Raw genomic sequence first — 13986 nt, forward strand, 5'->3', positions numbered from 1 at the left:
AGAAAAAAATTCCATTTACAGTAGCAACCAAAAAAATCAAGTATTTAGCAATAAATTTAACCAAGGACACAAAAGACTTTTACACAGAAAACTATAAGAAACTGCTAAAACAAATTGGACAGGGCCTAAAAAAATGGAAGAACATACCATGTTCATGGATTGGAAGACTAAATATAGTTAAGATGGCAATTTTACCTAAACTGATTTATAGATTCAATGCAATACGAATTAAAATCCCAACAACTTACTTTACAGAAATAGAAAAACCAATAACCAAGTTTATTTGGAAGGGCAAAGGGCCCTGAATAGCCAAAAATATCTTGAGAAAGAGGAATGAAGTAGGAGGTCTCACACTACCTGACCTTGAAACATATTACAAAGCTACAGTGCTCGAAACAGCATGGTAATGGCATACGGACAGATATACCTATCAATGGAATCAAACTGAGCGTTCAGAAGTAGACCCTCGCATATACAGACAATTGATCTTTGATAAGGCAGTCAAGCCAAAGCAGCTGGGACAGAGCAACCTCTTCAGTAAATGGTGTTTGGAGAACTCGATATCCATTTCCAAAAGAATGAAAGAGGAGCCCTATCTCACACCTTATACAAAAATTAACTTGAAACAGATCAAAGACCTAAACATTAGCAACAAGACCATAAGACTCTTAGAAGAAAATGTAGGGCAATATCTTAAAGATCTTGTGATAGGAAGTGGTTTCCTAGACCTCACACCCAAGGTGCAAGTGACCAGAAAACAAATAGACAAATGGGATCTCCTCAAAATTAAACACTTTTGTACATCAAAGGACTTTGTCAGAAAAGTCAAAAGGCAACCTGCATAATGGGAGATGATATTTGGAAACCACATATCAGATATGGGTTTAATATCCTGAATATATAAAGGGATCCTACAGCTCAATAACAGAAAGACAAACAATCCAATTTAAAAATGAGCAAAAGACATGGACAGACACTTTTCTGAAGAGGAAATACAAATGGCTCAAAAACATATGAAAAAATGCTCAACTTCTCTGGCTATTAGGGAAATATAAATCAAACCACAATGAGATATCATCTCACACCTACCAGAAGGGCCATTATCCAAAAAACAGAAAATTATAAGTGCTGGAGAGGATGTGGAGAAAGAGGCACACTTATTCGTTGCTTGTGGGAATGTAGAGTGGTGCAACCACTCTGGAAGACATTGTGGAGGTTCCTCAAGAAGCTAAGTACAGATTTCCCATATGACCCAGCTATTCCATTGCTAGGAACTGAAAGTTAAGACACAAATGGACATTTGTAAACCTGTGTTTATTGCAGCATGATTGCCAAGAGATGGAAACTGCCCAAATGTCCATCAAAGGATGAGTGAATAAGCAAACTGTGGTATATACACATGATGGAATATTGTGCAGCTTTAAGACAGAACAAAGATGTAGATCATATAATAACATGGATGAACCTTTAGGACTTTATGTTGAGTGAAGTTAGCCAGAAACAAAAGGATTGATACTGTATGGTCTCACTAATGTGAACAAACATTAGTGAACAAACTTTGAGAGTTAAAAGCTGACAGCACAGGCTACCAGGAGATAGAAAGAGGGTAGAGATTAGGCATTTGATGCTGAAGGACTACAGAATGTTTAGCAGGATTGATTGTATGGATCCAGAAATAGATAGCATAATACTGTGTGATGGTAGCATAGTATTGTAAGTACATCGAACAAAGACGTCTGTGAGTAAGGCTGAAAGAGGTGGGATAGGAGAATGTATGACACCAGAGGTAAAGATATATGATAAAGACTGAGACTGTATAACTTGGCAAAAACTGGAGTGGCCAATGACTGTTACTAAATGCACAAATACAAAAATTTTTGCATGTGGGAGAGCAAATGAATGTCAACCATGCAGAGTGTTGAAAAAGGGATGGTATTTGGGAAAAAACAAAACCAAAGCAAACTGGAGTCTATGGTCAACAGTAACATTGTAATATGCTTCCATTAAATGTAACAAAGGCAATATACCAATGCTAAGTGTGTATGACAGGGGAATATAGGGGAGGGATATGGGATTCTTGGTAATGGTGTTGTTTCCTGTCCTTACTATTATATTGTATTGTATGACATTTTTTTATCATCTTTTTTACTATTTGCTAAAAAAAATTATAGCAATCAATGTATTCAAGTATCGATTGTGGTGATAAATGTACAACTTTATAATGATACCATGAACAACTGACTGTACACTATGGATAAATATATGGTATGTGAATATAACTGTAAAAACTGTAGGAAAAATATATATAGGAGTCAAAGTGTTGGAGAAAACATGGAGAGAGGGATGTACCTATCTACTGTTGATGAGCAGGCAGGATGGTGCAGCCTTTCTGAGGGTCAGTGTGGTGGATCCACAAAAAGCTAAGTATGTGGGGGCCATAAGGTCCTGCAACCTCATTATGGGGTATGTCATTGGAAGATCTGAGAGCAGAGACATGAATGGACATTTGCACACTGGTGTTCATGGCGGCAGTATTAACAATCTGCAATGGGTGGAGGTGGCCTAGGGGTGCATTGACTGAGGAACAGAATGGTGAAGTGTGGTGTGACATACAATGGAATATTGAGCAACTATGAGAAGGGGTGAAGCTGTGAGACACGCAGTGAGGTGAATGGATCCTGTAAACAGCATTCGAGTGAAGTACACCAGAAATAAAGGCAAACACTATAATGTCTCATCAATACGGACTAACTACAATGTGTAAACTCAGAATTGAATCTGAGAACACAGTCTAAGAGGGGAACAATTATTGTAATGCTCCCTAGACTGTGAGCTCTTACAGCAGTCAAATCTATTCCTGAATTGTAATGTCTATCTCCAAACTTTGAGATGCTGATCCCTTAGTGTATAACCTGATTGGTCTCTGGAGCAATGGGTATCTCTGTGACACCAGAAACACAGAGCTAGAGCTCAGCAGATATGAATGTCAGTATTAGTGCATACAGCAACTGTTAAAAAAAAAAAACAAAAAAGCTGAAAAAGAGCCCAGACTTCAATTAGAGATATGAATGAAGCAGATCTGGTAAAGACTAGGGCAAACTGGGCCAAAGGGTAAAGGTTGAAACTGACTGTGTTTCAAAACTTCAACTTCCACATGAGACCAAGGGAAGAGATGTCTATTTGGCACAGGATCTGTATTTTCTAAGCAGTGTAACTCTACAGTCGGTTTGTTCAAACACCACAATTACTTGGAACTTTGAATAGGAAGTGAGATACAGTAGGTTAGCATAGGTTAGAATGAAATAGTGACACATCCCAAAGTAATTTGGCCAGAGAATAAAAATATGTGTACAGGGCCCCCTGAGGAGCTGGGGGAAGCTGCAGAGGTGTTGGACTTCCTCACCTGGACTGATGTTGATGTTGTCACAAAGATTGGGACTGGTGGTTTGATGTGCTGAGCCCTCTATCATGGGACTTGTCTTTATGAAGCTCATTACTGCAAAGGAGAGGCTAAACTTGCATATAATTGTGCCTAAGGGCCTCCCCCTGAGTACCTCTTTGTAGCTCAGATGTGGCCCTCTCTCTCTGTAACTGAGCCACCTCGACAGGTGAACTCGCTGCTCTCCCCCCTACGTGGGACCCGACTCCCAGGGGTGTAAATCTACCTGGCAACACAGGATATGACTCCCGGGGACCCAGCATCATGGGATTGAGTATATCTTCTTGACGAAATAGTTTCAGTGGCTGAGAGATTTCAAATGGAGTTGAGAGGTCACTCTGGTGGGCATTCCTATGCACTATATAGATAATACCTCTTAGGTTTTAGTGTATTGGAATAGCTAGAAGCAAATACCTGAAGCTATCAAACTCCAACCCAGTACTCTGGACTCCTGAAGATGACTGTATAACAATATAGATTACAAGGGGTGACAGTGTGATTGCAAAAACCTTGTGGATCACACTCCCTTTATCTAGTGTATGGATGGATGAGTAGAAAAATGGGGACAAAAACTAAATGAAAAATAGGGTGGGATGGGGGGATGATTTGGGTGTTCTTTTTTTTTATTTTTTATTCTTATTCTGATTCTTTCTGATGTAAGGAAAATGTTCAGAAATAGATTGTGGTGATGAATGCATAACTATCTGGTTATACTGTGAACAGCTGATTGTACACCATGGGTGATTATATGGTATGTGAATATATTTCAATAAAACTGAATTTAATTAAACAATTAAAAGTCTTGGTCATTCTGTCTACTGGTTTTATTCAAAAGTAATAACCAAATCAACATTTTCCTATGCATCCTCCCATAAGGTTATATTTACAATATGTGTATGTTCTTATACAAATATTACCTTACTATATATAACCATTAAAAAATTGAAAGTGATTACATTCATGCTTCATTTATTTACTTAGCAATACATCATTCTGTATCATTATGCACCTGATCTCCCTCATGCTTTTTGAATGGCTGACAGAGAAAGGCACTGTTTTAATGGGTAAATATTAATGGTTAATATCAAACAATGATACTTTAATAGTTGTATAAAGTAAGGTGTTCCATTTTATGGAGTGTAATTTATATAATCACTCCATCATGGATAGAAATTAATATTTTTATAGGAGACTTGTTGTTTTGTCTGTTTGCTATGCACTTAATTCTGTATCATTCACCCTTCTACATGTCTTTGGGTACATATGTACCCAAATGCTCCTTTTTTTACATTTTCTCAACCATATTGGGATTGTTCTCACAGCAAACTATTGACATCTTTGAATACCACCCTGACCTCTCAGGTCCACTTGAGACTGGCCAATTAGAATCAATGTTTGTCTTCCCTTTCTCTCTTTGTCCTTACACTATGTCAACTAGTATCTGTGCACCATAGGGACAGACAGAGCTTTAATCCACCAGCAGTTCCTGCTCTCCTCACCTTCTGTGGTGATGGGACTCAGAGCATTAAGGAAACCAAGTTTCTGGTAGAATGTAGACTGGTAGATTAATCAAAAGTCTGTTCACTTTGGGCCCCTTTCCAGGTCATCAGTTACCTCTGAGAAACAGCAAGGGAAGACAATTCTAGAGGGTTACAAAGTTCCTGGAGTCATGGCTCCTGGCATAGTGTAGAGATTTCTACTTGGGTCAAGCATGAAATATCAATGGCTCTTGTCTATAAGTTTTGTAAAGGGCAGGCCTGTTTTTCACATGATGCATACTAAACTATATTACTGAAGATTTTACCAGGGTCACTGTCCACTAGCCTTGTTGACTGTTAAGTAAAATGCCCTAAGTTCAGTAAAGTTTATTACTTTTCAGTATGCCATGAATTATTGCTGGACTAAGCAACAGAGGAAATTTTTATCTGCAAGACCACGATAAACATGAATACACTAACCACGAGAGTGGAGTGGATGCCTTTAAAGAACTGTCGTGCAAAACACACACACACACACACACACACACACACACACACACACACACCACCCTTCTTAATTCTTGACACTCCTGAGAACAGACCTCCTGGATAGGGGTACATTTATAGGACCACAACAGTTGCATAATCCATAATCCAGAAATCCATGCACGGAGCGTGGCTGGGACTTCACCGTCCCTATTGTTATGGCCTCAAATGAAGGTCTTGTCATCGGGCGCGGGCAGGAAGGCTCTAGGGCGCAGCAGCGTTGAGAGCAACCGAATTCCCTCCTCTGTCACTGATTGGTTGAGAACTGGGAGGCAGCAGCCATTCCCCTGCTGCTGGACTTGCCATTGGCTGCGAAGGGGTGACAATCAGGGTGGGCCGCGGCGGCTGCGCTCGCTCCGGCTCGGTGGTGCTGCTGCTGTGCGTTTACGGTGTCGCCTTTGCAGCCGCTGCCTGGGTCCCCTCGGCCGCTGCCTTGCGTTGGGGCTACCTCCCGGGATCCGGACACTGACACCATGGTGAGTGATCTTAGCAGAGCAGGCCGGAACCTCTTGCCGCGGCCAAGACTGGGCTGACTGCCGGAGGGAAACCGCAGAGCAGCTCGAGCTTGGCGCGGGGGCCCCGGGAGCGCACTGTCGGCCGCGGGAGCAGCCTCGCTGTTTGGCTGCGTTGGGGATAGGGATAGTGGGGACTCCCGGGGTAGCAGCAGGGGTGGTCGGTGCCTGTGCTTCTCAGGGGTCCACCGCGCCGCTCCTCAGGTCTCTGAGCTCTGGAATGGGAGATGCGGCCGGTGCGCGGGGGCTTCCCGGCTCTGGTCGGCCCTGCGGGTGTGGGAGGCTCAGCGCTGGGGAAGGGGCAGGCGTCATGCGGGTGCCCTCCCGCCGCACGGTCCCGGATCCGCGTCCGGCATCGTAGCAGCTACAGGTGAGCGAGGATAAAGTGGCACGGGAGTGGGGCTGGTGGGGAGAAAGACGGTCTTCCCCGATTAGCAGGGTTGAGAAAGTGCAGTGGTTGTGCCCCTAATATCCACCCGTTTATGCTCCGAGTACTCCCAATAGGATCGGGATAAAAGATTAATCCGGCGCAGTCGGAGCAGATGCAGCCGCCTCGTCCCCAGCCCCTTCCACCTACAGCTGGTCCCTGACCCTCAGGTTTCCCTCTGTTCTCGCAGTACGGATTTGTGAATCACGCCCTGGAGCTGCTGGTGATCCGCAATTACGGCCCCGAGGTGTGGGAAGACATCAAGTAAGTGACCGGCTCCTCTAGCTTGACCCGGCTCTGGCGCAATGTGTGGGAGCACCCGGGGTGGGCCCCAGCGCAAACCCCGCGCGCCGCTTCATCCTCCGCCTCCCGCCTGGGTCGCGGGTGCGCATCCTCAGAGCTGCCTCCGCCCGCCTGCTCGCGGCTGCAGCTGCGCTCCCACGCTCGGGGACAGGGAGAGGAGGGGCGGCCTAGGCGGGGGTGAGAGAGCGAGAGCCAGGGGATGCAGCCCCTTTGGGTCACCGCGGCCTTCCGACCAGGCCTGAGCGTGGGAACGTGCTGCCAGCGGCTCCTAGGCTCTGCAGGCCTGTCTGTTCCCACGCGGAGAGGGGCGGGGGGACCACACATGCCTGTGCGGTTTATGCGCTCGGAGGATTTAGAAACAAATGCAAGACTTTGGCCTGTTTAAAATTCACACACCTTGCAGAAATATAAGCTATTTACGCCTTTTTGGTTGACTCAAACACAGTTCTCTTGAGACTAGTGCTTGAGCAACCGTGAATTAAGGCTATACATTCATTCTGAAATAAAGCAAAATTGGAATATTTCTTCTTTCATTTTTCCCCCAAATTCCTTCTCTTTTTAATTAGAGAAATTGTGGGTTTACAGAACAATAATAAATAAAATACATTTACCACCCTATTGTTAACACCTTGCATTGGTGTGGTACATTTGTTACAATTGATGAAAGGACATTTTTATAATTGTGGTATTAAATATAGTCCCTGGTTTAACTTAAGGGTCATTGTTTTTGTAGAACAGTTCATAGATTTTGAAATTTTTTTTATCATATTACCATATATATAACCTAACATTTCATTTAGATGTATACTTGTTTCTAACACTGTGAAAGCTGGCAGCTGTAGGAGAACATTTAGTGTAAGCCCGGACTGTGAACTCAGAGCTGTGAGCCCGGAACCCTGCATATGAGTGGAAATACCTCACTCACTTGAGAGTTTAACCTCAGTGATGGGTCGTCTTTGCAGGCACTTTGAGCATTTCAACCAAAAAGCCATCTCTGTCTCCTTCTCTCTCTCACTGTCACTCTGGTGAAATTTGCATTTAACTTATTGCATAGTTAACCACTATCATTATAGCCAGCTTCACCAAAACCATGTATAAATATTGGACTTTCATATTGGAACAATTGCACTTTAACATTCTAATGGTGGTTGGAGAGAAAGGATTCCTAGGTGGGAAGACAAGAACACATTTTGTTATTATTTTCCCAGTATTCACTGATTTCATTTTATTATCTCGAATAGGTGAAGCTTCCATGTTATATTTTTCTAAAAACATTACAATGATTAGCAATTGATTCTAATAAACATTATTATGCAGCTCCATGGTAGTGATTTCTTATAACTACCTACCTGTTTCCATGGAAATAACCAGGATTATACTTCAAGCACAAGAATGTAACTTTTCATCCATCTGGGCCTCTACGTTTGGGCATCACTTTTCTATTCTGAAAACCATTTATGTTACTCACAAGAGATTTGCCACTACAGTGGTTGAGTAAATGAGCAATATAGGCACTAAATGTTGCCTTGGGATTTGAATTTTCTGTCCACCTAATTAAGAGCTTCATGGTTTTAATTCTGCTTGGTAGAGATACAGAATAGGCAGACATCAAGGGCAAGATATTAAACCATGTAACTTAAGACAGGATTATTTTTTAGGCCAATTTCTTTGTGAATTTATGGGGGCAATAAAAATCTCCCCCATATGATATTTTTCTCATCTGTAAATAGAAATTCCCAAATTTTTGCATGGAAGTACTATGACAATATATTTACAATTTTGATGGCATAATAAAAGATAGGTTTTACGGTTAAACAGTCATTACATAATTTAGCCAGATTGAGAGTCGATGTGCTTTCTGTTGCCAATTTAGATCACTGTTAAATACAAAGATGAAAGTTATACTTTACTGAGAAGTGCGTCTGAAATTTAAATAATTTAATTATCAAAATATGTTTATGTTGGCCATATATGCCCCAGAAAAGGTCAAAATATCTAAAAATATACAAATTCCACAGATGAGAACTTAACTCAGCGAAATCATGCTAAGAATATTGTTACATTCTAATTTACAAATAATTTATAAATTTTTAATTAAATATCATGTCTTTAAACTCACTGCTTTATCATTAAGTAGTTTCAAACAGTATTCTTAATCTTTTTAAGCGATAATTCAAACCACACAAAACGTTTCTCTGGTAAAATGAAACACATCGAATGGGTGTTTTTATTACGAAAGTAACTTAAAGTTTATATGCTTTTGGAAGAAAAATGCTATTAAAGTATCATTTGTAATCCTGGTGTTAAATTTGATTCTTTTGTCTAATCCTCCCTTGGTGGATCCCATCTCATCTAGGGTGTAGTTTAGTATCTGGGCTAGAGAACATGGTTCAACTCTGCATTTAGGGGATTAAAGCAGATCATTGACTTCTAACCCAGTACCCCTGAGGGATTACTGCATGTTCCCTGGGAGAGACTTTGCTTGCTAAAATGGATATTTTCACTGGCTAGGAACAGGGGATTGGGGAGGAGATACGGAAAAATGCTCCTCAGATGATTCTGATCCCACCTCCCAAGCCACCCTGTGCTTCAGGAAAGATCACTGAATTCAGTGATATCCAGGATAGTTTGTTTTAACTTTTTATGAGAAATTAAATGTATGAAGTTTAATTTTTTTTTTTTTTTTGTTCAGATTAAGTAAGTACCAAACTCTACTATCTTCCTATTTGGTCTGTGAGAAAATTTCTAAATTGATGTTTGTAAAACTTTATATAACAAGTTTTTGGTTTAGTTGGAAATGACCATCCATCCTGCACGAGAGAGGATGCAAAACATTTAATGACAAATAAAACCCATTTAATGACAAATAAAACCCGTCTGAGTGGGTTAAAGCCAAAAATGCTTCATTCTAAATTCAATATTCACTTATACTCTTAGCAACAATGTAACCATTTCACAAGAGGTTTAAATTTCTCTTTTTATGAAAAAAATTGTTTATACCAATGTTCAGCAAACTGTTTCTTTCAGGACCAGATAGTAGATATTTTAGGTGCTACAGGCCAAAAGTCATAATTGAGGATATTATGTAGGTACCCATACAACTATTAAAATATAATCAGTTTAAAATGTTTAAAAAATCTTAGTTTGAGGACTAGACAATAGTAGAGGGCCAGCTGGATTCAACCCATGGGCTATAGTTTTCCCACCTCTAATCTATACCACAACATGTTAAAAAGCAAAAGAGACATGAATCTACTTCAAATCTTGTTTTGTTGGTTTCCTTTCAGTTTTCAGATGGTTCTTTCAAGAAGCCATGGTTCCTAAATGATGAGAAAAAAAATCAATCATCAATTCAGAAAAAAATGCAAGATCAGGATTTACACATATTAAAAAATCATCTAAACATTTGATTTAATCAACTCTGTTATCCCCATAGCAGCCCTGGCTAGACAAATCATACTCTCAAATTACTGGTTGCAGTTTTTGATTTTCTAACCTCACTGGAACATATGGATTCTAAAGAAGGATTTGAAAAAATAATAAAAAAAAAATAAGCTTAAAAGCCTATTACAAATGAATGAACAAACGAAAAGCACCTTCCTAGTAATTAAATGGAACTGTAATTATTTAACCCACAGCTGAGCAGGTCAAGGAGCAAATTCAAATTTGTTTCTAAACATCGAAGTCTTGCACAAATTATTGATTAGCCCTTCTTTGTTTACTAGAAGATCTGAGATAAACAATTAGATCAAAATGTGGTATGAGAAATATAAATATGATAGTACTGTAATGATCCCATTAGTTGATAAATATTGGAGTAAGCTCCTTTGGGAAGCTGCCAATCATCTTTCCTCATGTGAAGAATCTGTATTTTTTTAATATGATTTTATGTGATTTACCTCCAGCAGGGCAGTCTACTTTTTCATTCAGTGATTCATTCATTCTATTATTCTCTTCTAGTTCAACTAGTTGTGCGATTCTCCAAGTTACATAAACTCTCCAAGTCTCATCTGAGTAAGTGGAAGACACCTACTCTATAGGTTTGTTGAGAGTAATACATTAAATAAGGTCTGTGAAATGCTTAACATCGTACTTGAAAAATGACTGCTTGGTAAATGGTAACTAATATTTTTATTTTTACTCTACAATGAGAGTTTTTCAACTATTCCCTTTCCCAGCTCATCTGAAAGATTTGAAGCTCTCCTTTAAATAACAGTAACTCCCTGCAGTGTGCATACCATGTCAGTCTAAATGTTTCTTCATCACTGGAGGAAAAAAGTGTCAACTTTTGTTATTTCTTACTCTTGCTTTCTCTTTCTCCATCCATGCAGCTGAAACAGTATCTTTGAATTTGAAGTGCCCCTTAGATTATTCTTTTCCCCCTTTCATTCTGGCTTTTATCACCTTTCTCACATTGTGCCAACTAACCCCTAGCTAGGTTTTCTGTCTGACTTTTCCACCTTCTGTTCATCCCGCAGACTATGGAAAGAATATTATTTTTATTATGCTGGTTTTCTGTACAAGTTCTTTAGAATGAATCTTATGTTAGTCTTTTAACCCTGTGCTGTTTCTATCTGTTGTTTGAAAATGCAGCCTATGTTCCTAATATTCATTCTATAGAAGCAAATTAAAACAAACTCACACACCATGTTTTGCCATGTTAGAATGAGATTTTCATATTCACGAGGATTTGAATTAAATTTCTATACCGCTCTGTACCTTTGTTCACATAGGAATAAATTTATATATGTTTTAAAATGTTTACAGGACGTTATCTTTAAAGTTTCCCAAGTACTTTCCCCTCTGTAATTTTGTTTGAATGCTATGCCATCCATTTGAAATAAGAAAGGAATTTCTAGTTCAACATTTAAGAAATAAAATGATAAAGCTGAATTTTCAAGAGATTAAATGACTGACCTTGGGAATTCTATACAGGAAGGGGAAAAGTCAGAACTCCAAACCAGCTCTTCTGGTACCAGGTTTAATGCTTCTTTTAAGGTATAATTTTAAAATAGGAGCTGATACAATATATGTATGCAAATGAAACAATATTAGTTTTAGTGCCCAGAAATTTTGTCAGTACAAATAAACAAATTAATACACAGATTAAAAAAATAGATAATTGTTAGGATGAGGGCCTTTTTCCTGTGCAAAGATCTGCCAGTTAGCCTGAAAGATAGAGAAAGGTCCACTATGTTAGTTGATAAGCTCAGTAACATTTGAAGTTATTTTTTGCAGGTACAACTAGATGTCTGAGTGTAAACCCCTCCACATACCTGCCAGTGGGCTGTTTGCATGCAGCTTTCCTAAAACCTGGATCGTGATTGGGGAGCATTTTCTTTTGATGCTTTGAAGCGTCCTCCAGAAATCAAAGGGGATCTTTGTTTTCCTTGCTTACTAAAGTTTTTGAGAATTTGGTGTGTCAGAGAAGACACACCAGAAGAGAAATCAGAAAATATGTATTCTTGCCCTTAATATACTCAGACCTAGTTAAAGGCAAACATTAACAGGCATTGCCTGTGTTTGCAAAGAACAGTGTCCTTTCTACTCAACGTCTTCCCACCAGAGTAAAGGACTCTAGCAAATGTTTCTCCTCAATGTGTTGGAAAGCGATGGTTATGGCTTGATACTGTGCAGATATCAACAGGAAGGCACACTTAAGGAAATGGACACTGTTAAGACATCTGTGTAACCGGCCCCAGAGAGTGACAACTCAGAAGACGTGAGCACTTGCAGTTTTTCCATTCGCTACTTTGCCTCATTGTTCATTAAAGAGGGAACCGTGGGGAAAATGGTGTCTTTATTGTTTTGTGTCTAGGAAAAGGGGGCACCTTTTTTAAAAAAAAGTATCAAAAGCCATTGAAGTTAAAGAAGTTTCTATTCAAGATAAAAGATAAACATCCTGAAATACTTTTTGTTCATCTTTGTTACTGTGGCTTTGGTTCTATTGCATATTCTGATCTTGCCATCCATTGTTGAGCCAGGCAATATTATATGGTTGCATTATTGAAATACTTTATGGCTGATCTTCACATCACCCAAATATGGAGACCTTCTAGTCCCCATGTCCTACTTACTCCCAGCACACCAGCCTCATGAGCCAGTCTTTAGTTTCTCAACCAAACTGAGTTTTTATATGTGTCAGGATAATGCCTGTGCTTGGAAACATCGCCTTTTCTTCACTCTCCCGACTCCGTTCCATGAGCAAAGTGCTTCTCAATTTTCAGATTCCAAATTAATGTTATTTCTTAAGGCAAGGCCTTTCTCCTTCCCCCAAATTATACTCTTCTTTCATAGCACATACAAGAGTTTGTAATTATGCATTTCTCCTATTACTTGATTAATTCGGTCTTGCCTGACTAGACTCTAACCTCTATAACCATGTGTTTTACTCACCAGTTCTCCATTGCCTAGGAAGAGCCTGGTAGAATGTTGACATGCAGTAAAACTATATAACTGAATTGCATTTCACATTTTTTTAATTCCAAAGAATTGAGCACACATATATTCATCTACATTTTTTTTTCTGCAACCAGCATTTATTTTGTCAGAATGCTGACATCTTCAGCAGCTATTTGATAAAATATAAGCACTATTGAAATAGGCATTTCTTACATCAGCAAAGACAGAAGATATAGCAATAAATTTTAATATTTCCTTGTGGAGAGAATGGAGTTGTTTATGTCATCTCACTTCATACATTCATATAGTGAAAGGTCTAAGAACACTGCTGTTGTTGGGTTGCCCAATTTCATATATCAAAAGATAGTTACTGGATTGGACTCGGCATAAGACTGAATCCTTTCACAAGTGTCTGAAACGCAGGTATATGTGGTGCTGTTTAAAGTCAGGGTTATAGACTTTATATAAATATTTGTAATCCTGAAATCAAATTTAAAAACCAGAGAGAATGTTTCATCTTGTCATTCTATTTCGAATGTAATAGGTCATGTATTGGGCACTTACATAGGGTTCAGTATTCACATTCCTGAGTGCTTTCCATGTATTATCTCCCCTAATTTGTACAACCACCATAGAAGATCCATTAATTATCCTCATTTTATAAATGAGGTTTAGAAACTTAAAAACCCTGCCTTAACCACTTAGCTGTTAATCTTCAGAGCAGGGATTTGGACATAGGTAGGCTTGTAATCACCGTATTATGTGTTTTCCCCAAAGAGGAGGACCTATAAACTTCTCCATTCCAAAGACAAACAATTTAGCATGAATATGGGCAATGTCTATGTTTGTTAGTACAACCCTTTTTTTTTCCTGGAATGT

At 39.4% G+C, this 13986-nt stretch overlaps 1 protein-coding gene across 2 annotated transcripts in view; it reads left to right on the top strand.

Moving 5' to 3' along the window:
* The first annotated feature begins 5785 nt into the window (after positions 1-5785).
* Positions 5786-13986, top strand: part of GUCY1B1 (guanylate cyclase 1 soluble subunit beta 1) — a 44582-nt gene continuing 36381 nt past the window's right edge. The window contains exons 1-3 of one of the 2 annotated variants that reach the window (XM_037830881.1): positions 5863-5939; positions 6593-6666; positions 10666-10719. Coding sequence is in view for 1 of the 2 variants with exons in the window: in XM_037830880.1 (XP_037686808.1) it covers positions 5937-5939; positions 6593-6666 (77 nt within the window). In the remaining variant the exon portion in view is untranslated. Of the gene's footprint in view, positions 5940-6592; positions 6667-10665; positions 10720-13986 lie in introns of both variants that reach the window. The other variant, XM_037830880.1, reaches the window with a different exon arrangement.

This window comes from Choloepus didactylus, chromosome 3, assembly GCF_015220235.1.
Source record: "Choloepus didactylus isolate mChoDid1 chromosome 3, mChoDid1.pri, whole genome shotgun sequence".
Taxonomy (NCBI): Eukaryota; Metazoa; Chordata; class Mammalia; order Pilosa; family Megalonychidae; genus Choloepus; species Choloepus didactylus.